Source organism: Lates calcarifer, linkage group LG24 (assembly GCF_001640805.2).
Source record: "Lates calcarifer isolate ASB-BC8 linkage group LG24, TLL_Latcal_v3, whole genome shotgun sequence".
Classification (NCBI taxonomy): Eukaryota; Metazoa; Chordata; class Actinopteri; family Centropomidae; genus Lates; species Lates calcarifer.
Window position 1 is genome coordinate 16,129,847 of NC_066856.1, and position 25,854 is coordinate 16,155,700.

The following is a 25,854-nucleotide window of genomic DNA, read 5'->3' on the forward strand; positions in this document are numbered from 1 at the left end:
AGTCAGTGATGTGGCTAGTGCTTAGAGATATCTATTTCCTAAATTTACATCATCTATATTACAAAGCTGGAAATGCCTAACCTTAAGTGGATGTTGTATTGTGGTGTGTTCAATGTGGGCCAGTAACAGTCACAGTAACAGTATATCACCAATTCTTATGCAACTACATAGAATACATTCTCAGATTTTTCTAGAAATAGTACACAGCAGATATGCTAGTCAGAAATGGGTTTCTAAGGCAACATTTAGTTACTATTTAGGTAGTATGCTTGTTAGCAAGATGTGCTAACAAATGCAACTTATGTTGCTTTTCTTAAGAGGGGATTAAAAAAAAAAAAGACACCACCCTCCAAACTCTTTTGAAGAGTCTCTCTCTTACTACAGCCCCATCTCACCACTTGGCACATGGAAAAATCTAATTTTTGACAGACCTGCCGTATTATGACTGAACACTTGCTGTACATGGAAGAAGACCAGTTTAACAAATGGTCAATTTGCAGTGTAAAACCAAAAACAGAATCCAGCTTGAGCAACCAAAAGTTTTGAAAATAATCCCCATGGTGTGATATCAAACTGTCGACTGTCCTGTTAACGGAGTGCATATTACACCCCAAAACAGCCACCAATTAGCTCTTGATGAGCAACAAAACAAGTTTCCAAAGTTTTTGCACTGTGATATTACTTTTTAATTTCATTTCAAAGTGTGACAATCCCCAAGCCTCATAGCAATGAGGGGAAGCTCATTAATGGACCAGAATAGTGAAGGCTCACATGAAATAACTTGCAGGAAATGTATTCTGTAAATCCTAAAATATTAAAGTTTGCATAATCTTTTAACACATTTGCTGTCAGACTTGACTCTAGCACACATGCTGGGGTGATAACACCCTGATTGTGTGTAAAAACTCACACATGGAAGTAATTTCTACTGGTGTCAGTTTGCTTGATTATCTTGTAGTGAGTGTGGTTTGATTATTGTGATATTTAGGCTTACTGTCCACATCCTAATATCATGTCCTGTTCCTGCTCAGTCAATTGTAAACTGACATCACTGGGATCAATAAAGAATTGTAATGTATAGGCCCTGAGCATATATTCACAAATCCACAGACAGTCAGCTAATCTTTATCTTCCCACACATTTTACTATACTAGCAGAGATAAGATAAAAGCTAGAATGGCTGTACATAGAGATCCTTGTTACATTACATTATACTTCAAATCCAGTGGCATAAAATTTAACTTCTGTTGTATATGTCTTTTTAGAAGAAAATTTAGATATTTAAGTAAGTAAAGTACTTGAGTAAATGTACTTAGTTTCATTATACCACTGGTTCCACTAAAAGTTCCTGGAACGTTGATTTCCAGGACCTTTCTCAGGGGTAAAAGTTCCTCCAGCACATTGTGATTTGCATTTCCACAGCAGAGCCAAAGCCCTGAGAAGATTAAGCTGACCTTTCATGTCATTTGTTCAAAAATGGAAAACAAAGCCTGGAATTCGTCGCTGATCCATCGGTGGTAAAAAAAAAAAAAAACTCTTGGGCTGCGGCACTCTGATAATTCTCTGCCACAAACTAAGAGAAAAAAAAAGTTTGCAGTTGCTAGTTTTATAAATGCCAGGTGTATAACAATACTGTGGAAAACTCCTGCGCACTCGACCATTCACCCTCCCTAAAGTTCCTGAACCTTCAAAGAGTACCACCCTGAAAGCAGGGACTTTTTTTGGAGATAAAACTATCCCTGGTTCCACCGGGGACTGAGTTCCTGGCAAGTGCATGTACCTATGGTTGTTCAGCTGATTCATTTATTTTTTCACTTCACTCAACCTATGGTCTGTGTAATGCTGATTTTAGTTATATTCAGGATGTGACATAGAACATAATTAACTTGATTACTCATATTCCTGCATGGCTCTAACATATCCAGGTTTCTGATTGTCTGTGCAGGAGCGTCTGTGACTGCTCCACATTCCGCAGGTATTATCAGTATCTGACTTTCACATGTGGATTATGATCCAAGAACTACTTTATCTCTGTATGAGGAAAACATACAGCTTTGCTTGGAGGGATTACTATCAGGATTACTATAATATTTTAGTGTCCTGTAGTATATAGAGAATGTCAGGATGGCCCAGTTAGGATTTAGACAGATTTGGCTTTAGGGGTGGCAATGTTAGTCTGTGGGTCCGTCAGTTGGTCCGCCACTTTGCTCCAGACTGAAATATCTTTGCAATTATTGGATAAATTCTGTACAAACATTCATGGCCCCCCAGAAAATAAATCCTACCGACTCTGATAACCTTGACTTTTCTAGAGCCACCAGCAGGTTGACAGTTTTGGCTTTTGCTGAAATATCTTGACAACTACTGAGCTTTCCATTCATGGTTTCCCAGATGATGTATACCGATGACTAGAGTGATCTTCTGATTATGAGGTTAGAGTTAATCTGTGTCCCAAATCTATACTACATACTAATCATCACAGTATACTGTTTTAGGAGTTAGTATACAAACAATCAACATACTTAACTGCTTTATGCTAACAGGAAATAACACAATACATACATCCTTCAGACATCCTTCAAACTGAATGCTAGAATGCCACTGCCAGTAAATCTAAACACAAAATGTGTTTCTTAAGATTCATTACTAATTTTTTTGTTTCCCAAAATCCTTCACGAGCTAGTTCACCACCTGCTGCAATTTATTCAAATATTTCTTCCAGCCATGTGAACAGCTCCTCCATTTCATGTGCATTGTATTGTTGGAGAATAGTATCCATCAACAGCAAAGTGTTCAAAACCTGACTACTTAGTATGTATGCGGTTTGACTATATTTCATTTTGTCACTTTTTTAGTGTGAACACACTGCTTTAAATCAGTATGTAGTATGGATTTGGGATTTGTATACTACACATAATGTTCATAGATCGCAAACATTCATTCAACTATCCATTGATGGGTTTTGTTGGATGACAGCTGTTATATGCGTACACTAATACACAATTGCAATGCTAAGAATATCATCCAAATCTTAATCTTCAAACTCTGTAATTATGTTCACAGCACCAAATTGCACATGAAGGATCTGATCTCTCGTCAGCCAGACCTTAAGGCATACATGTTGCTAATGATTCTTTTTTTTTTAAAAATGGCTCTCAAAATCCTTTCAGGCATCTTTTCAATCAGCCCACTGTCTGCCAAATGAGAACCCCTCTCAAAGACCCTCCAGTGAGCATTGTGGCGCTCAGCGATGAGTTTGGCACTGGGTTTAAAAAGAAGAGCTGAATCTATAACCTGTGCGGGAGAGGAGAGGACAGAGACAGTTGACAGAGTGAAATTCTTCACATTGCTGTAATGGGTATAATTACACAAAGAAAAGGGCTGTTAGGTTAAATTACCCGTGATATTCACCATGGGTAATGACAGAAATTCAGAAGGTTAAATGACACCAGGAGCTGAATGACTTTTGACATTAAGGTACCATTGAAAAGGGAATTATAACAGAGCCTTTTTGGGCAAATCCAATACCCTACACGTTGGACTGCGGAGATTGGTTTGAAAGGAATTTAAAAAGGCCTTTTTTGTGAGCACCTGTGTCTTTAGAAGCCATTGTGAGACAATGATTTAGTCTAAAAAGCACTGGCCAGATAGATTGTTTCCAACAGTGGAAGCTATTTGAAGCTCACTTTGAGCTGTAGTGATGTCTGGAAATTGTCCTGCTGAGTGGCGCACCCACTCAAACAAGTAACCACGGCAGGAAAGGAAAAGCTGAATAGATTCGAGCAATTAGTTGTTTCTCTCATATTGTCCATTACCTAGAGGCATTCCAGCAACTTTCCAAATAGGTTTGTGTATGAAATTCTTCAGCTTTTCCTTCAGTGAGACTATATTCTCTCTGGTCCAAACATTGACCTTCACAGGTGGAATACAGCCCAATTAGTGGTTGAGAGGGTGAAGGGGGCTAGATCCGATCACCATGCAATTACTTCAGGTCACCCTGCAAGCAGCCGCCCACACAACTACCAGTGAGCATGTAGTGTTTGCCAGCTAATACTGTAAATAACTGCAAGGAAAGAAGAAAGCCAGGCACTGTTACAGTATATTATGAGCTTTTTTTCCACAGTGCTCCAGCTGCAAGAGTTTCACATCCTTTATACATTTGAAATCAAGCTTTGGCTAACTTCTTCTCCTCGCTCAACCTTTGGTGGAGTTTAGCTGCTAGTCGCCCATGTGTGCTCTCTCAGCTGCTGATTGGCTGACAGGAGTAGTGTGATGGTCTCTCTGGTGACTCAACAGAAAGCAGATATCATATCATACGGCATAATACATGTTAAAGATTTGACAAAGATTTGATATTTAATGGATCCTTGTCTGTATATGAACTTTCATTTCTAATAAGGATATAAAAAAAAATCCATTTAGAAAAATATGTTGCCATACATATACCAAGGGAAGTATACATTAATTTATATAATTTTAAAATGCAAAAAACCAAATACACATACAGTACAAACTGTTATGAAATGCCAAATATAAAACAGCAACATGATAATATTACTAATAATATCAGAAATTAAAAATTCACAGGTCAGTAATACTGTAGGTATTATAAAGTGAGTATAGTATTGTCACACTGTAATAACTGCAATCAGTAAAACATAACTCATATTGTACTCTACAGCCTTGCACTCTCTTATGTCAGTGGCAGTTATGGCAATGCATTCCACACATGACTTTTTGAAGGCATATTTACATTTTTTGGTTTGTTTCTCTGCTTCATTTAGTCATTTTCAGACATCTGCTAAAACAATTTTAACTGTGACCTCTACAAGTGTGCATAGACTCACCTGTTCACTCACTGGTGACTAAGTCTCAGTGTGGGTGAAACAAGCAAACAGCATAAACACAGTAGCTCACTGCAAATACAAGAAAGCAGGAGTTAATCCAGTGAAGAGTAAGTGAAGTTTTGCAAACAGTATTTTGTCTTGTGGACATGATAACATATGTTCTATTTCTGCTGCTGTACATGCAACAAGTACCTGCAGCACATAATTGGTCGTTTGACAGTGCCTTAAAAAGCAACCCAAGTTCAAAAATAAATCTGTTATCTTTTTGTGAAGTTGTTCTTGATATATTGTGCATTTGACAACTTCAACTTGAAGTCTGGTTTAGCTAAGGGAGTGAAAAGTACTAGGTTAAAACTGCATGCATCAATATTATTTTACAGTAACAATGTATAAAATGTGCAACGTTAAGAGGTTGCTCACAGTGACCAACCAGATTTACATTTCCCCTCAGCTTAAAGAGTGCTTTAACGACTTAAAAGCCATTGTTTTGGTTTTCCAGCTTCTCCTCTACTAAACACACTAAATGCCACCTGCCCAGGACAAAACAATAAAGCTGCCAGCTGGTGAGTATAGTGGTGCAGCTACAAGTTAAGTAAAAAATGTTTCTTAGTGGTTGGTGGAAAACAAAACAGAGCTAGAAGTAGAGTGAATATTGGACCACATTCATCAGTCATTGTGACTTCAAATGTTGTTGGTCCTTGTTTGCTAGATGTCTCATGAGGCAACTGTTGCCATAACAACTTCATAAGCAGAAAATGTGTCATTATTTTATGAGAAATGATGTAAGCTATAGTCTCTGGGGGTTTAGGTCATATTCTGTGTGCACCTTGACTTCTTTGTGAACAGGTTTTTCAGCAGTATGACATCACACTGCTACAACAAGGTCACTTGTCAGGAGAACATAAACACTGGCCATTTTTAGCATTTTAGACAGCCTTGTAAGGTATATAAATACATACACTGGATGGGATTTGATTGTTGCAGAATGGTGAGTCTAGGGAGAAACCCTCAACCTTTGATTTTAAGGCATAAAGTCTGACAAACTTAAACTCTATTGTAGCTCTAAGTTATGTAATCTATGTTGGAATAGTTATACACTGAATAAATACAGCACTCAAAAATGGGTCCAGTTATAATAAGCATACCAACAATAGCTGTTTTTTGTAGGGTTTGATTTTATCTGTAAAGGATTTTTGACTTGATTTATTTAATACACTTACTCGCACTGTTGCTGTCTGTGTGGTAAATATGAAGGTACAGCCAGCAGATGCTTTGCTTAGCTGGAAACAGTGGTAAACAACTAACCTACCGGCCCCTCTAAAGCCAGACGTGTAAAGACAGAACTAAGCTCAAACTATTCCTGCAGAGATTTAGAAGAGGAGCTTCTCAGAAGATGGTGTCCTCCTGTCCTCCACCATACCAAGGGGTAAGTCTCACTAAGTAGGGTCTGGGATTACAAACAGGCTGCTCAGGTACAATCTCTAAAGTAGAAGACTCCAATGAGCTCAAGGATCCCGTGGGAGACCCTGACCCCTCATATGCATAGGTCCTGAGGCAGTCAAATGGGGGAACGCAAGGATCCTGATCGGCCTCTGCCAGCCTGTCCAGAATGAACTGCCTGAAGACCTCGTCCTCTGGCCCAATGAGGTGCGACTCTCGGAGAGACATGCGTATGCTGGCCCTGACGTCCTCCCTCCGCAGCCTCCTCTCCCTCCTCCTGTGGGGGTGGTGGCGCAGTGGAACAACGGGCTGGCAGAAGTCCAAGTCTGTACCTCCGCCCCCCAGTTCTCCGTAATACAACACCTTCTGAGACACCGTCTCCGGCAGCTCCAGCTCCTTCACCTCCACCTCCTGCCCCTCCTGCTGTTTCCGCCTGTGTCTCCTCACCATCAGCATTAGAATTGACAGCACTGCAGACACAACACAGTAGGAGATCATTATAGTTAAACACCAGGGCATGAGCTTAGTGATAAAAAAAAAACATCTAGGGTGCCTGGTGGAGCATGCACATAGAATATACAAGTGCACTGAAAATAATAGTAGCCGGATTTGTTTTTCTGGAACTTGTTGTGGATGCAAAAATCAAAATGAGGGGAAATTAAACTATAAATTATCTTTTGTAATCTCAGCTCAAACATAAAATATGAATTCTTTTATTTGCTCCATGTGGCACAGAATACTAAAGGAGTGTTTATTTTTTCTGCCGTGTTTTCACCGGGTATTGTTCTCATTCGACAGAATGTTAGCATAGCAGGTATTGTCATTAATCTTTCATGTGATGGGCACAGGGAGGACACAAAGCAGCCGAGGTCATAATAAAGCTCTTCACTATGCAAACCCATCAATGTCCCAGGATGGCATTGCTACTGATGTATTGCAACCAATAGGCTCATTACCTGACATCATTGCTCTGCAAGCTTTCAGCATTTTAAGAGTATGTGTTAAAGGCACGCTGGTGAGTTTTAAAAAGGGGGATTCAAATCAAAGTGCAAATTTGTTAATGAAAAATCCTGCTGTTTAGCACATGTTTATATACTTGCCAAAATGAGGTGAGATGGAGCTGCTCTAGCTCAACAGATCTGCTGAAAAAGAATGACTTTTTAACAACAACATATCAGACAGATAACACACTCAGGATTTATCAATATTTCCTGGAGTATTATGGTATAACGGGTTTTTGGGAGTTTGATCCATTGGTCACCTTATCAGTTGAGTAGCCATAGATATCTCGCATTATTCAAAGTTGACATGTTTTTGTCCTCTGGAAATCTCTTTGTGAATCCAGAGTGCAAAAACAATCGTCTCTTTAGTTTGCCTCATTCTTTTGGTGTGAACAAAACAAACTACAATTCCAACAAGCCTCTCTGTTCAGACGTCTGTTGTCAATCTTACTGAGATTTGGAGACACTCTTGCCAAAAAATTGGCAGAGCATGATCTTCGGTCAATCCAAGGGTAGCCTTTTTATCGGCTGTTCAAAAATCTAAGAATGCCTAGGTCTAGAAACAGCACCTCGATGATTTTCTGTAAATACTTTGTAAGTCTTCTCTCTAGTGTAATTTTATTGGTTTTACAGTAAATATACCCACAGCCCACTGTATCTTGGCCTTTTACACTTGAATTGATCCCAACCTCAGAGATCTAGAGGATGGAGGTCTGGCCATTTTGGGGCTTCATATTCAGAACTAATCTTCCATCTTTAACTTCCTTTTCATTTCCTAATTTGTACGACAGACCCAGAGATTATTTTGATGTGAGATGGCTAAGACTTGCAAGAAAACAAACTCCAAAAAAAAACACTATATTCCCTCATATGAACCCTTATCATATCATAATCTTGTATTCTGTCTTATGATGGATGTAAATACAAGGTTTGCCATGTTTGCTTACCTGTGAGTGTGACCAGGCAGACAAGAAGCCCTAACAATGTTTGCAGGCTGACCCCCATAGATAATGCAAGGGCCTCCACCCCTCCTGTGGGACAATGGCCAGCGGGCTGGCAGCTGCAGACGCTGATGGTCAAAGTGCTGGTGCTGGAGAGGGCTGGAGAGCCGCTGTCTGTCACCACCACAGGCAGAAGGTACTGGGTTCGATCCTTGCGGGTGAAGGTACTCCTGCGTGCCACGATGCCAGCTGTATTGTCTAAAAGTGATGTCAAAAGGGAGAGGTGCACTTTTCAGTATTCTTAAAAAAAACATGAGTAGTGTTTGCAGTGTGAGTGAAATTAAAAATAAGCTGAATAACAAGTGAAGTGACACACATAATGGGATTTAAAATACAATCCAGGCTCTCTGAAAAGCCTGAGCACCTTGTCAAATCTAATTTTCAGTGTCTACAAAAGTAAATTTGGAAAATCTGCGTCAGTTTTGGTTGCACCTGTAAGACTTCATCAAGGCACTGAACAAAAACGGAAGTCAAATATGCCTTGTGGCATATGGAAATGCGCTTTATTAAAAGTGTTCCTTCTTGATTCATTATTCATGTCCTAGTTGCTGACTGGACTGCTGTGCTTGCTTGGATAACCACCCATACACTGCACCTGCACATATTTCATTCTAACTTATTCAATACATTCAAACATCCCTCTGCTACACACTTTAACAACACTGTTTGTTCGATTTTTAATGCCCATTTTCATTATAAACTTTGAAAAACGGTCAGCTGCCCACAGACTAGAAGGCAAACACTCTTTCACTTTACTTACTTGAGAGACTGTCAGCCACAAAAACCAGAACCCAGTGATGGATTTCATCCCAAAATGCTACCAAACACTAATGGGGAATACACAGTCAATACAAAGTTAATACTATAATAAAATATCCCTTTATTCTGCTTTCCTCACACAGTTATAACACAGCTTGTACAGGCTGTGGTTTAGCTGCAACTCACCATCATTATTCCAGTCACCAAACAGAACTTTAAGTAATTTCAGCTTAAAGCTCTTAACAGAACGTGTCAGTAATTTGAAATATATATTTTTTTGTTTGTTTAATTGTACAAATTAAGTCCATTTTTAGGGAGTCAGTAAATCAGTGTCTGGAAAAAGTCTGAATTTTTGGAGTTGGTCCACTGACAGCTAATCTGTGACTGACTGTTGTTCTATCAATGTTGCAAGTCAAATCAGCATAATTGCTGCCTTAGCTTCCTAACAGTTGTTTAAAGGGGCTATCTGTAAGTTTTCTCTGCTGCCATACCGGTTTGTTGCTGGGAGCGAGTGGTGATGATAATGTGTGCTTGCCAGGAGCTTCAGCCATTGTTGCATTTATAATACAAGAAGTTAGAATACACATCTCCAGGTTAGCTGGTTAACATGCTAGCTTCAGTAGAAGAGAAGAAGTGATAGAACTCGGAGCAAAATATTGCAGTTGCTTTCCACCAATGGAGACAGTTTTTGGCAGGACCTCTATTCTGGGGTATGTTGTATCTTTAAAAGAACAGTTTGACATTTTGGGAATACGCTCATTCACTTTCTTGCCCAGAGTTAGACAAGAAGATGAATTCCACTTTCATATTAGTACACTAAATATGAACCTAGAAGCCAGCAGCAGCTCAGACTTAGTATATTCCTTTAAGCACAACTAAGCTCAGAGTATGTTAAACAAGAATACCCCTGTGCAAGTTGTGGAGGTCCATTGCAACATCTCCATCAAGCATATTTAATGTCTAAAGTCTCCAGAACTGCGCTGATACTTCTGTATCAGTGGGTGACAGCTTCATATGACAGTTTCAGCTGGTTCATTTTTGTGGTTCTTACCTCCATACTCTCAGGACAGTTTGGTCTAAAATGGGCATGTTTGGTGTTGCAGTGGTATTTTATCACTCTCCACAGTGACCAAATGAAAATCACTTGTGCTACTTTCAGAAAGAATGAGTGAATATTTCTCCGACTTCTCATCTTTAAATGCACATTTTCACCGACAATCTCTCTTTTCTTTGCATGGCTAGTTCTTAACATGTCATTTCACTTGTTTAACTTGCACTCCTACCTCTGATGAGGCTACAAATGTGGCTACTATCTGAAAGAATCCGGGTAAGACGGTGAGATTGCAGTGTGTTCACAGGCAGTCTGCCTGGAGAATATGTGAAATGTAAAAGAAGCAGAAGGAAGAATAGGAAGCATTATTTGTGCCTTATTATCTAAGTGAATACAACCTTGATTATCTCTGATAGTGAAGTTTGGATTGATGTGCTTCTCAGGGACCATAGAGAAATAAAATGGTGTCCCTCCACAGGGTCATCTGGATCAACAGCACTGAGCAGCTGAATAACCTGAGAGATACAAAGACACATTATCAAAGAAATAAGAACACCACAAACAGTCATATATATGCCACAGATTTTCTAGGACGTCTAGATAATTATCATTTTTCTGTTCTCAGAGGTATGACACTAATAGCTAACAATGTTATGAATGTAACATGGCATTTTGCTGTACATTGTGAAATAGGAACAACTTAAGTCCTTTATTGTGTAAGAAGATGTGCAGAATAACAAACATGTTTTGATGTAATATGACAAAGCATGGAAACCTTTACTGTCCACATTAAAGGACATATCCATTGCCACACACTTCAAAGTAAATCATAACCATCAGTGCATCATAATACACATACTTCTCCCGCCTGTGTCCCCTCACAGATATATGGCTGGTAATCTCTTGCAAGCCTTGGCACATTGTCGTTTTTGTCCAGCACTTTGATGAACACCACCACAGAGGAGGATAAATGGTTCTGCGCTGCAGTAGTGAAGATAGACATTTGCTGGAGTCCACTGGGTGCATGTATCATAAATGCTTTGTAAAAGCTCTGTCAAAATAATACTTAAGACTGATTAATGTTTCTTCTTCTTGAATCACGACTGTTTCAAACACACAAGAAAGGATGCTGACATTTCATTGCTCTCTTCAAAACAAGATGCTAGACTGAACAGTAAAGAACAGTGAGTAATGCCTTCCATGGAAATCTAAGGATTTGCATCACCATATATCAGTGGCTCCCAAACTTTTTCTTGTTAGATCTACCGCACGGCGCTGTCAGATGAGCAGTCATTCTTGATTGCCATCCATTATATTGAACTGATTTTAAACACTTTTAATTAGCTGAATATTTCAACCCTTTATCTAGTTTTAGTTATTGGGTTAGTTACCTTTCTATTTAGGCCTTTCTGCTTGCTTGCTAACCAGTTTTCATGCACTGTCCATCACACAGAGTATCTCTACTGTTCAGGTGTTACAGCTGAGTCAATATTTAGATATATTTTTAAATTGATTCATAATTTAAAAAATTACTTTATCTTCTTTTCACGTATCTCCTACAGAAGTACCCCATGGGGTCACTGCTCTGAACAAATATTTGTCATCAACCTGCCCTGTATACACTATATTCTGGACAGGTTTCTCCACTGAGTGAGGATAAATGTGCAATAAGTTGGCTACATAAACAAGATACTGTTGTACAAGACATGAAATTCTCCTTACTCGTTTCCTTGGCTTCAACAGTCACATTGTGCCAGTTTGTAGTCTCTCGGTCCAAAGCTCTAGCGACAGTTATAGTTCCATTGTTTGGGTCTATTTTGAAAGCTTTTGTGGTATCGCTCCTTTTGTCAACTGAATATCTGGAAGAAAAAAATCACAGAGATACACATTTAGCAGGCAAGGTTGTTTTCTGGGCAAACAAAACATTGCGATGCCACAGGGAGATTAATTAGGCAAACTGCTCAATTTTTTAATCTGTTGACAGATATCCAACAAAGAGAGTACACACACAAACTAGTGTGACAGTGACAACAACGCTGTCAAAACAAAGCGCCTCACACAGATGGCATAGACACTGTTTTATGTATTTTTTTTCAGCTATTTTAATTGAATACTATATTTAATGTGACCACAGACGTTTTCTATTTGTCATGAGTGAGGAAATATCTGGTGCAACTGTTGTGACAAAATACACATCCCTGTGACTTGTTTTCAGTGATAGCAGGTAACAAGTGCAGTTCCTGCAATTCTTTAAATGTAAAAATAAACTCAGTAAAAACATATATTTGCACTCCACAGACCAGGCAAACAGCATGCTCTATTAAGGAAATGTTTGCTTGTTATTGCACAGGTCTTTCACATCACTATACCTTTAACACTCGTTAATGTAAGTGATTATAAATCCATGGTGAATTAGGGTAACCAGGAATAAAAAACACTTGGAATAATGAATCATTTCTGTGAGCCACTTTGCTGATAACAACACAGAAAATAAGCCAATTTGACCAAAGCAGACATAATCATATTTACTAGAACTGTGGAAACCCCTAAAATGTCAGCCTGAATTTATTAATCAATGAGACACTGTCACCAAAGGGACAGTAATAGACACTAGGCTGAGGATGATATGCAGCACCTGCCACTCTTAAGCTCTGCTGAGATGGACTACAGGCACCAGTAGTGCTGCTGTCTCCTCTGCAACGTGCCCCACTTGCAAATGACTGCAAATCTCAATTCCATATGCCACCTCGTATGGTGCTTTATTACATTCCCACGTCCTAGTCACGTCGCTTTGTGATAATACCACGGCAATAGATAGAAAAGCCTGTGAGGTATAAAAAAAAATCGTCATGATTTATTCAGCAGGGCTCATTTCCTACTAAAGTAATATGAGATAAATATGACCATGTACAGGGTATCCAGAGATCAAGGGTAAAAATGGATGCACCGAGCCAGTAACACTATTTGAAATAGAATGATTTTTCACCCTGTGGAGGAAGCTGTCTAGGGCAGGCTGTCTAGGGATGTTCCTCCCCCACCAGCCTGGGTATCTGCCTCGTCATTATCGCACTGGCAGTTGGGTGGCAGATGCCATTCTTCCTGGTTTAGATGGTTCGCATTACCTGATGGGATTGTTGACTGTGTCAGTGTCTCTGGCACTGACACTGCCAACCACAGTTCCCACAGCTGCATTCTCGGGAACTTTCCATGTGTAGACTGGTGAGAGGAAGACGGGCGGCTCGTCCACGTCTTCCACAACAATCTTGAGTGTTGTCCTGTCCCTGAACTCCTCCAAAGGCAGAAAACGTGTGTCCACATGATCATTCACTGCCTCTGCGGCCATGACAAAACGTCTCTTTGTTTCGTAGTCCAAAGGCTATGAGGGAAAGAGATACCTTTCACAATTCATATTAAAACAGTGGCTGTTATAAGCAGAAAACCACCTTGACTAAAGAGTAACAGTTTTTCAAATATGCTTTCCCAACTTGTGCATAAGACAGATGATTATTCCGCTGAGAGGTGGAGGCAACTTGGACTGGATGTTAAAATTGTTCAGTTAATGTCAATAAGCTACCAGCTGTGAGCATGCACTTAAATAATACTTGTTTTCGATTAACATTATGATGCTAGAAATAAGAAAACAGCATGCAAACCATTATTGTGCTCTCAGAATGATTCAGAGATAGATTCAATAATGCTTTTTTTAAATTTAATTTCACTATCTTTCACTATCTCAGTGCTGTGCAATCAAAAGTAAGCTATACATTGTTTGTCCTTGTGTTGTAGCCTACAGTAGCATATGGTAGTTTATTGTGTGTACTGGCTGAGGCTCTGCTCCTATATGTGTGTGACCTGCGCTGCCTCTGGCAGGTGTGTGACTGTGTGTGATTACTGGGTCCGTGTGCCAGGCTGTTACACTGTTGCACCAGTTATTAAGAATTTGGATCCGTGTGGTATAACGTTGTTGCTCCTGTGGTTGTGTCTGCCAGCTGCTTGTGTGTGTGCACGCTTGCCTGATTCCAGAGGAGTGCCAGGTTATGCTGCCATACCTGCTGTCAGGTGTAATGATTTTTTTTTTTTTTTTAATTGTGTTTGCGTTGGTGTCTGTAATAATAATTAAATCTTAAACACCAGTGATTAAACAAGTTTCTCTAGTTTCTGAAATGTTACACAAGCTGATGGTCTCTGTGTCCTCCCACACTGATTCTTGGCTACAATACTGCTTGAGGCATCAGATTAAAAATTTATATAAATTTAATTGATATAAAAGTTAAAATATATAGAAAATATACCTGCCATAGAGAGATATGCTGTGAGTGTATTCACCTTGGCTAGCAGAATCACTCCCTCCTGCGTCACTGGATCTGTTTTGATGATGAAAGTGGAACTTTCCTCCAGGTCATCATTCAGACTGTAGGTCATTCTGGCATTGATGCCGATGTCTCCATCTTCTGCCATAATCCTGCCCACTGTGGTGCCCACGGCTGCATTTTCAGGAATGGCGAAGGCATATAGGTCTGAAGACACAAGAGTGGTTTAAAATCATTCATATTGACACCATTAGCCCAAGAAGTTGAACACTGGTCATTTGTAAGTGCATAATGGGAACTTATATTTGGAGAGGAAAAAAAAAAAACAACAAATAAAAAAGTTTCATCACTAAAACATCGTCTACAGAGCTTGACAGTAAGTTCTTAATAGCTAGTCAAGAGAGTTTGCTAGTGTGTAAAGTGATAAGAACGGAGAACATTGTGGTGAAGGGTCAATTTGTGTGAGTCACAGATAAGTTGTGGCAACTCCACATAATCCCAGCCTAACTCTAATAAGAAGATGAGAAAATGTGATTGTGTCTTTGAGTGACTCCATTTGGATGGCTGCCACAACTGGGAGGAAACTCAATAGGCAACCAGCTGCTCCTGGGAAGAAAAAAAAAATTCCTACTGATAATAATTTGCAATTATGTGACAAAACAGAGGGCACAGTTCAAAGTGAAGTGTGGCCATACAATATTTATAGGGCCTTTTTGACTGAACATAGAATCCATGGGATACAGTAGCACCTGCAATGAATGTGAATGTGACATTAATAGTTAAAAGTATCATCCTCTGTCTCATACAGAATTGATTTCTTCCCAGGGCATTCATTTAGTGAGGTTTATCGCTGAGAGGGCTAGGTTTGTTTCCAAAGGTCATGACAAATGTCCTTTCATGTGTGAATGATTAAATTCATCCAGTGGGCGAAGCATGTACACGTGCACCCGCAGAACAGAACATCCCCACCCCCTTTCCCGTCTCTTCCACTCTCACTCTCTCACTCTCTCTCTCTCTCTCTCTCTCTCTCTCTCTCTCTCTCTCTCTTTCTTTGACTGCCTCCTTTTAATTTTGGCTGCCGGCTGAATAACAAGATGTGTACAGCCGAACGTAGCGCTGGCGGCACAAACCACCCACTTGAACCAGAGAAGTGTGATCAAATAAACACCTCTTAGGTATAATATTAAACATGTCCTCACACTCTGCAACGCTTTGTACCCCTCCACTGATTCCCCGAGTGTATGTGTGGTTTGCATTACGGTGAGTCATATAAGTGACTCACGGTGCTGGAATGTGGGTCCATTGTCGTTGACATCAGTCAGGCTGACCGTGACAGTGGTGGAGGAGGAGAAACCATCGCTCAAGCCCAGCATATCCTTCACCTGCACCACCACCAGGTACTGCTCCCTGGCCTCGCGGTCCATGTTCGGCCAAGATGTTACAATAATCCCTGCAGGTGGAAGAGACAGACAGAGAGGAGGTAGACAAGAGGAGAGTCAAGTTCATTAAGACAGCATGAATCTGTGGGTGGATTTTTATTTTATTTTTTTTAACCAAATGTGAATAAACAAACTTTGCCTCAAGTAGTCTTTGAGAGTGCTATGCATTGTGTGCAATAAAACTACACTACAATAAACCTCAATACAAAAAGAAATATCAAGAGGGCTTTCAGATGACTTAATGCTTCTTCTGTCTGGCCAAAATGGAGGCTGAGGGCAACAGTAAACAGATGAGCAATCTGAATCAAGAGAATTAGATCAACCAAGTAAATTTATATTATTTTTGCTTTGGAACTCATATTTCCAACCACTGATTCATCTACAGTAGTGTTGAGTTTAGATGACATAAGCTTTTCAGGAGTCATTTCCTCCCCACAATGTCTAACCAGCCAAATACCACTGCAGTATTGTGAACAAATCTGTTTGTGCCAAACATGCAGCACTTGTAGAGCTGTGTAAGCCACCTGGCCAGGTAACAATGCTAAGAACCATCTGTTTTTTCAAGGATAAGGCAAGTGTTTTTCTTTATTTTTACCTAGGAATGGACCAAAACCAACAACTTGTTTGTTGTTCTTTCAATACTTTCATATCAGTCAGTCCCAAGCCAATTCATTCCTACTAGAAATGGCAAACAGGACATATATCTGTAGCAAAATTATTTCCTTAAACAGCTAAGTACTGTAGTTTTTGGCAAACCCTACTCAAACAGGAATAAATTGTCATTACACTTATTATTACACATACACATTTGGTGTTTTTAATAGTTTCCATTTTAATAATTTTCCCAATGTCAATAATGGCATGTCCACCAACTCTTCACGGTTCAGGTCAACAATGTGTGTGGGAAGTGCTGTAACTGACCTCTGAATTACACAAGAAAATAATATAAATGTCCACACACTGGCATCAGTTGAACCGATGTCCTGTCAGGATGTAAACACTTTTTCCAGTGGTCTAAAAAAGTAGCGAAAATTTGTCAATAGTTTTTTTTAAGAGCTGAAACTGTCAGGGGAATTTAGACAATTTTCAATGTGGGAAGTAGTCTCAGACTTGTCAAAAGTGACTATGACCAGAGGCACAAAGCCAAAAGACAAGATAGTTTCCTGTCTCAGCAACCTCAAATTAGAAGGACTTTTGACCTCCTGCCTTTATGAAGCCCACATATTTAATACTGCTAAATGCTTAAATACAAATTTAAGTATTTTTTCTGCCCAGTAAAATCGCTTGTGCACCTCCCTAAAAATCCAAACTATGGTTTTTGACAGACTGGTGCAGCCTCCACTGGTTACAACAAAAAGTGAGTTCAAACTAAATGCCCATGTGGCTGTTGGAGTTACCTGTCTTTGGCTCCACAGAGAAGTACGGCTCCCCCTGCAGGATGGAGTAGATGAGCTTGGCATTGTTTCCAAACATGGGATCATCAGCATCTGTGGCTGTCACCTGGGCCACTGTGGTCCCTGTGGGGGGTGAGAGGATCACACAGTCAGAGTTAGCTCAGGAAGCAGTTCCAGTCGACGGGGAAATAAAGTGATTATGCCACAGTCCCGCAGGGTCTGTCTGTCTGGCTCAGGGGGGGGCGGTGGAGATGGAAGAGGGTAGGAGGGGAGGTTGAGGTAGGGTTAGACGAGGGATGCTGACAAAGGGGCAGGGGTTGGGGAAGTGGCGGTGGGGAGTAGCGTTGGCCTTTCACAACTCAGTAAGGCTGTGCAGGTGTGTGTGACAACCTCTCCAGCCCTATAGCGACATCTCTCTCACTCTATCCAATTGCCCCTTGTTTTCTCTCCTTCGCACTCTGATTCAGTTTCACCTCTCTATCTTTCACACTTGCAACCCTTTTCTCTGCTGACCATATCCTTCTCCTCACCTTGCTCTCTAGTGTATCTTTCTCTCTCTCAGCCTTCTTGCCTATCTCATTCTTTTTTTCCCAGAGAGAGCTCTGTCTTTCACACAGGCAGGGATTTACTGCAGCATTTCTCATTCGCCCGCTCTCCAACCTTCCCCTCTCACTTACTCTTTTGAGTCAAATGCATTATGATTTATTACGAGTGAGATATTATGCCGCAAAAGCAGATTACATATAAATTGAAATGGTAATGTTTGTGGTATGAAAAGGGCAGTGGTTATAATAACATTATTTAAGAAATTTAGCCATAAAGGCATCCAAGCAGCAGAATCCAATACTTTTAACTTCCTCAATAGGGACAGATGACAGACAGTCATATAACCTTTTGTTTATTGTCTTCAGTCAAGATTTAAGTTAAGAGAAATCATTTAAAAAATATAAAGTCAATAAAGCAAATATATTTGTTATCTGTAGAAAATAAAAAAAGGTAAAATATTTATATTATTATTGAATACATTTATATATGTATTTATATTCATTTATATAATACTGAATCTTCAGTGATGCCATTGTTTGGCCTATAGCAAATTCTTAATACACCATTCAAAAACCATTTTTTCAATTCAACCTTTAGGGAACAGTCATTTCTGTAGAAAATTTCATGGAAACTCGTCTAATGATCGTCAAGATACTTCAGTCTGAACTAAAGTTGTTGAATGACCGACACTGCCATTCACTGCTAGCATGACTCCAAAAATCAACAGCAACATCTCTTATTAAAATCAGTGGAAGTACTCTCGATAAATCACAGACCTTACTGTGTCCTGGTTATATAAGGACCATTTATTTGGTACAATGCAGTTTCTGTGAAAGCTGTTTACAGCGAGTGAGGTCTGCAGTTTATTCAGAGTTACAGGAACATAGATTTTGGAAGGACATGTCACTGTTGAATATTTAAAAATGTAATTTTTCATTGCTGTGAACCACAAATTAAATTTCATTCATCTCTGTTGTATTAGGATGAAGGCAGAAATCTCACAGACAGATATCTCAAAACCTGAGCAGATCATTTTTGTTGTTACTCTTTTCTTTGAGGGGACATTTGAGTCAACTGAAGATTTAAATTCAATTCAGCCTGCCTGTATTTTCAACTCTTGTTGAAATGTGAAAGGGGAAGTTTTTCCTTATCTTTGTCAGACATACCGGGTGGACACATCTCAGGGATGCTGGACACATATGGTTCGTTCTGGAACTGGGGGACATTGTCATTGATGTCCTGCACCTTGATTATAAACTCTGACTGGGGCTCCTCTGGTTCGTTGGACCTCCTGTTGATAGCCTGGGCTTGGAGGACGTAAAAGGCCTTCTCCTCTCGATCGAGCTTCTTCAGTGTCCGGATTTCACCAGAATACTCATCTATCTCAAACACATCTCCTGCGCCTTCCCCTGACAATATGTACTTGATAGAAAACTCGCCTCGGTCAGAATCAGATCTGAGCTGCAAAAAGAGGAGAAGAAGTATATGAAAGCTTTACCGAGAAAACATGCTTTTTCAAAGGGAAGTACCATATCAAGGACATGGAAGACATTCAATCTGAAGCGGTACCTGGCCAATAACGCGAGGAGTGGGATCTTCCTCGGGGACAAACAGCTGTTTCCAGATCCAGCCTCTCTTCAGGCGACGGTGCAGATGAGTGGACCCCTGGGCCAATTGTTGGGCTTCCAGACCCTCAGTACCTCTCATATCGCTCAGCACCCCGCCAGGAATCATAGAAAAGACAGTCACCACGGCCAAAACACTCGGCGTGCTCATTTTTACTGTCCATCCATGCATTTCCTCTGCACCTCCCATGGTTAGTGGACAGTAGGTGGAGGTGACACTGGTCTAGTCCTACCAATTCTTCATTCAACAGCACAGTAATTCATGATCCCGGCAGTGCTGTATCCAATCTTGTTATGGTGTGGTTTGGATGCATGCTCATATCTATATAAAATAAAAGTTAAAAGTTAACAATTGCATTCATGGCTGCAGTGAGAAATTTCCAGCAGTGCGCAGAGATTGCAAAATGAGAAAATCGAGTGTTTAATTACATAAAGCTATGAATACATGTGTTAACCAGTCTTTATTTGTTTGTTTTGTTTTAATTACAAAGCTGAAAATTGAAAGTGAATTACAGGCTGAAATTAAAAGTACATTTTGAGTATATAAGGCAAAGCTAACTTGACGGGGATTGCATGAAGTAGATAAAAAAAATGACAAGTCTTCTGTATCAGTGATTACCAACCAGTACAAGCAAACAGAGACAGTTGATATTAGCTAAATAATGCAATAAATGCAAAAACACAAGTGGTTGATCAAGACAGCTAAAAGTAATGGATAAATGGTTTGAATAAATGCTAGAAGTAATAAACAGCTAAAAAAATATTCTATAGACAGTTGAAATGGATGAAATTAAAAGTAGAAAGAGGTAACATCTATCTAAACACTGACAATTTAATTGTATTAATAAATTAGTGTAGACTAACACTGCCCACATTTATATAATTAGTAGAGTTTAACACAGTAAACATGACAGGTGGTATCAATGAAAGTTGAGTAGAGCTCACCTGACAGAGCTGTGGAGGTATGTCTGATCTTTTTTTGTCTGTCTGAAGAGTTATGTCAAACCCACTGCATAACAATAATTAAGATGTATAACAAATCTGAGCAAGAAAGCCAATCAAAATTCCATTCTGCAGGAAAAAGACAAACCCTTTGTCCGAGCTCTCCCGTTTTTTTGTTTTGCATCCTGCAGTGCCACACAGGCAGCTGAAAACAGCCCTCTGTTTTGAATTCAGACAAGGCGCTGTATTGTGTTTCACGGGGGGGAGCAGGGCCTGAACATCATTCCTTAAGCATGACACTGCACTCTGCAGCTGACTAATGAAGACTTCTAATTAGATCAATGTCTCCCCAGACATGGAAAACAGAGACACACATGCCTCTGACAAACTATGAGTCGAATCGATGCACCAATTATAATGTGCACCAAGATCAGGGTCAAGAGTGTAAGGACAATGAAAGTCAGATAAGACAGCAAATTAGTTAGGACCACACAAATACAATATCCTGCACTGGCAATCCTACTAAAATTAGCAGACTTGAACTCAAACAACTTCATCAATTTCCATTATAAATATGGATTAAATGTGGTGTCTTTTTCATTTTGTTTTTCTAGCAGCAATAATAACCACCCACTGTCAACTCTGTGCAAGTATGTCACTGTCAAAGAGACAGCTTGTCATCTTATATTATGGGTGGTGTCCAGGCTTGTTTGACTTCTTTTCACTTAATAAATGAACAATTTCTCCTTTGAAATGAGAATATCTTTCCATTTTTTTTAATTCTCTGCAGCGTAGGTGGGATTGGCTTGAACTTAAGTATGCTGTTTTGTTTAGCTATAATTGTAGACTTGTGCATTATAAAGTCTGTTACTTTTAAAAGCAACACATTAGTCTTGACATGAAAACCTAAACCCAGCTTTATACTGCTCTCCAGTTAAGCAGCAAATCAGCACTCAGTGGGATCAGATATTATTAAGGGCTAGAAGTCACAACAGCCATAATTTTTAACAATTTTATTTTTTTTTTTGACACTGTAATATCAGCATATAATATATACAGTCCCACAATATGTACACTTCCATCCATAGAGCCGCATAGGAACGCAAGTGCATGCCTTTCTAGCATGGGTGGTCCCAATGGAAATTTAAAATATGGAGTATACTGCAAGGAGTTGTTTCAGCGGTTAGAGTAGTTGCAGTATTAATGCTTTAACAGCTCATAATGTTCATGTTTAATCTTGTAAAAGTAAATTAACTGTCAAGACCCATTTGTAATGAGCTGGTAAAATCAATTACTGATGTGGTCTTTCATTTCTGAAATTCTGTTTCGATACAGAACATGGAGGAGGGTACGTGTTTGTGCTTATGTATGTCTTTACAGGCCGTATTCATATCTCTGAGCATTGTGGAGTGACATTCCAATTAGTGGCCAGTGAATCGTGAGCTGTTATGGTCTTTCGTAGGGCTGCCAAGCACGCGCCCAAACTGAACGCCTTGAGCCAAAACTAGACAACAGCCCTCAATGATGTTACTCTGAGCAACTGCTCAGCTGCCAGCATGCCAAGGAGGTCTGCTTAAAAATCTTCCTGGGGGTATCAGGCTTTACTGATGTGGCTGGAATAGTGCACAGGTCAACAGATGTTTAGGTGCCAATTTAACAAGATGGGCCTTTCTAGAAATAAGTGATGCAATTCTGGGAAAATAATGGGTATGCCAAAAAAAAAAAAAAGCTGCAGCTCCAGGTCTGTAAATAGCAAAGGTTTTGGGGAGCAAGTAAAACACATGTCCATGTATGACAGCTATCTTGATAGTGCTTGATAATAATGGTGACCCTGCCAAAGTCTGATTTTAAATGATCAAATATAATGATAGATATGCTCCATATCTTGTCTTTTATAATACAAACCCATCACCTATCACTTACAGGTGAATGGGTTCTGAGAAAAATGAAAGGAAACGAAGACTATTAAAAAAACAACTATTGAACTCTGTGGTCAATTTTCTCCTTTCAAAAGAGATCCTCATTTCTATATGACATGCAGTACATGCAGAGTGCCCTGTGGTTGACAGCCATTCATTACCTCTAATAGGCCTTCCTCCCATTTTCAGCAGACCTCCTGTAGCCTGTATGTACAGTACGCTACTCTGCCACATGACAGAATGACAATGATCTGCAGTCTCACAATGTTAAGCACTAGATGCGCTGAGACGGTCACATTATTTTCCTATATGGTGATGTGCTCGAGCTAATAAAATGTCGCTCTGTTGTAGTAATGGTTTCAGGATGCTATTAAAATGTGTCTAATGTGCCAATGCAAATGTTGAAATGCAGTAATAAAGGCAAAGCAGCTTCTGCTTGACACTGTGTATGACACGTCAATATCAATATGCCCTGCTGACACTAACTGCTAAGTAATGCTGGCTTTATAGGAGCATTAATTAGTTTGTTTTTTATTCATCAATCTTATGACTTGGTCTAATATATGATCATTGAAAATAGTGATGGGTTAAAAATATGAAAATGTGTAAAGCTTATCGTGATAGTGGATCTTAAATACAGACCCATACCTCTAATTTAACTACAGCTATGTGCGATGTTGAACAAAAAACCCCATCTGTTAAGCCTTGCCTCTTTAAGATCACCCTTCCGAGACAAAATGTCCTTAATTGGTCATTTGGGAGCCTATCATGGGACTTGCTGTTTACTGTTCAGCTCTGTAAAACAATAACACTGACATGTAGTTTATGTTTCCTAATTCAGGACCTCAAGTGAGTCCAGAGACTGAGCTAAAACAACAGGGGAATGTCAAGTCATCATGTACTTGTTAGTAAGTAATTTGTTTGATTTTGTTATGAGCAGAAGTGGAAATCATTACCATTTAGCAAGGTGTCACGGATTTCCACTAACATTTATCAGCGATAGCGCTACATCCTATTTTTGTCTCCTCTCTTTTTCGTGGAAAACAATTAACTGATGCTGCCAAACGTATTAGTAGAAAATATTTTTTTAAAACAGGCAATTATCTATAAAAATGTAATTATGATAATAAAAACAAGTTTGTTTCACATCAATTTTCAAAGAACATCAGACATAGACAACACAACATGAGTATCTACTACGCTGTCCCCCTAGTTCTTTCAGTCATGTGGTCTATAGGCCTTTGGCTGGGGAGAAACTGTAATGCCATGTTATGTTAGCATTTTCCATACATTTTATTGCCTTACTAAGGTTCCCTCCTCATATCCTAAGGATGTTCAGCAGTGGCAGGGTGAAATTCCCCACTTGGGGAATGGAAACTGTAAAATAATCAATTTCTTTAAGCCACATTTTGAATAATCTTTGAAACTAATCTTTTTCTTTCAGTTTATAAAGGTGGAATGTGATGAAAGCTTGTGTTTTGTTGTTACATATTGTAGACCAACACAGAGGCCAGGTACTCAATAAGAGAAATTTTTAAAAGTGCATATTTCAATGAATACATTGTCAGGTATTCAATAGAAACACCACAACGATCCAAAAAATTTTTCACAACTAAATAATTTTGTTACACTGAAAGTCTTTCTTCAGCAATTTAAAACATCAGTGACAGTTATTTCAGAAGGCACAACACTGTTAAAATGCCAGCAGCCATTTTAGACGATGCAAGAAATGTACTGACTTCTTGCTGTGACAAATACAAAGAGCCCCTGGACTCATTTAGAATTGATTGTATTCACTTATTATGAATTTTAGCCTCTCTGCTGCTGCTTTTATGTTGAAAGGTTCTTGTATTCCTGTTTGTATTCTTCTATACCTCTTGTTGTAGATAATATGTAAAATTACATTTAATCTCTTTCTGACAAAGGATAATCTCTATAGGATGTATAACGTCCACCACCACACCCACCTGTTTGTGTGATTCTGCTGTCCCCAAAGCCACTTGTCACCAGCCGCCATCAAGAGAGATCATCGTGGGGTGTGAGGAAACACAATCTGCTTAACTAAATACCCTGGTACTGGAAAGCAATTCAGTCACCACAATAGCAAAAACGAATGCGCGTGGTTCTCACAATGCGTAATCCCCTCCACTGACGACCTCCCCTTTTCTTCTTCTTCTCCCCTTTTCTGTCCTTCTCAAACTTCCCGGGGAAGAACAAACACAGGCTCTATTGTCTGGGACTCGCATCTGAAGACTGCAGAACACTCAGGGCCTTCATCGCCATGCAAATAGTCACAGCCCAGACTTACAAATGGATTTCTATCTGTTCACTCTGTTTTTTTTTTTTTCTCCCCATTTTTGTGAACAATCCAGCGCTTATTAGAGTCGAGCTGGAGCATGGAGGGGATGGTAATTCATCCACTGTAAGGCCACTATTTCTGTTGGTGATATGACGGCAACAGTCTGTTTTTTGACATTCAAGCCGAGGGAGCGTGTGGTTCCCGAATGCCTCGTACTACTATGGTCGCATTTAAAAATTGACCTCCCATGACACCGAGTTGCAAAATCAGTCCAGATATTGTTTTTTGTACACATCCTCCCAGTTGTTTAGCTGTACTGGTAATCAGGGTTCAGTGTCTCATATGTAAATTACATATTTTCTGAGTTTTGGTTTGCTTTGTCTTTCATGTTTTATTAATAGGGTATGATTTTAACTATTGTTGGTTTTATTTGTTGTTGTTTGAGTGTGGACCTCAGGAGGACAGCGAGCTGTAGGGTCATGAGGAATGGAAAGATGGACCCATCAATCTAGTCAATCTATAGACAAGTGATAAATTAAAGGTAAAACCAACATTAAGTGTCTTAGTAAGATGCTGGGCCACAACAAGCCACCAGAACAACTTCAAACTGTCAGAGAGAGCCAAGTTTTTGTGTATAAGTGTAAAGAATGCTAACAGGGAGCTGAGTAAATGCTATTTCAGAATCTGAGGGGTAGGTAAAAGTACATAATTACTGTGGTCACTCCAATTACCAGGGGTTAAACGTTTGTCACTCTTGAGTCATTTTTGATTTGACGACAAAATAACCTTTAGGATAAAATACCCAAAGAGGATTCATTACATGCTTCCTGTAAACCTCTGAGGGCTAATTACAAACCCTAAACAATGCTAATAGATTCAATCGTTAGAGAGTGCTAAGAGGGCCAAGCTAGCATTGTTGGGTGTAAATGTCTCCAAAGTGGCCGCAGCAGCCTTTGCTCAAAGCTCTGTGACAGGGTGGAATTTGTTATTTCGGAAGTTGAGATTAGTTCTCCCTGTGAACTCCATGGCTCCCATTCTGATTCCATATCAAACAGAGAAATGTCAGGACCTGCACTGTGACATTTCAAACCCCCATTGTAGACCTTGTCTAATTGAGCCTCCCTCATTATAATGATGGAGTGTGGAGCGACCACTGCAAAAGAACATCAGAGATGAAAGCTGTAGTTTAGTGCCGGGAAAAATTATTTACATTCCCGCTCTCTTCTTCTCTCCGAACGCAGCGGTGTATCCGACTATCTCTCAGTCTGCAGTGACATTTCA

General features: G+C 39.6%; 1 protein-coding gene across 1 annotated transcript; it reads right to left on the reverse strand.

Moving 5' to 3' along the window:
- Positions 1–4,330: 4,330 nt before the first annotated feature.
- Positions 4,331–24,442, reverse strand: cdh19 (cadherin 19, type 2). Its single transcript, XM_051066852.1, is given in 13 exon segments — positions 4,331–6,757; positions 8,236–8,487; positions 10,498–10,560; positions 10,563–10,614; positions 10,959–11,080; positions 11,822–11,958; positions 13,222–13,475; positions 14,426–14,616; positions 15,692–15,859; positions 17,246–17,365; positions 18,955–19,249; positions 19,358–19,735; positions 24,242–24,442. Coding segments are annotated over 12 exon segments (2,424 nt in total). The 5' UTR covers positions 19,604–19,735; positions 24,242–24,442; the 3' UTR covers positions 4,331–6,233.
- Between the last annotated feature and the right edge of the window lie 1,412 nt (positions 24,443–25,854).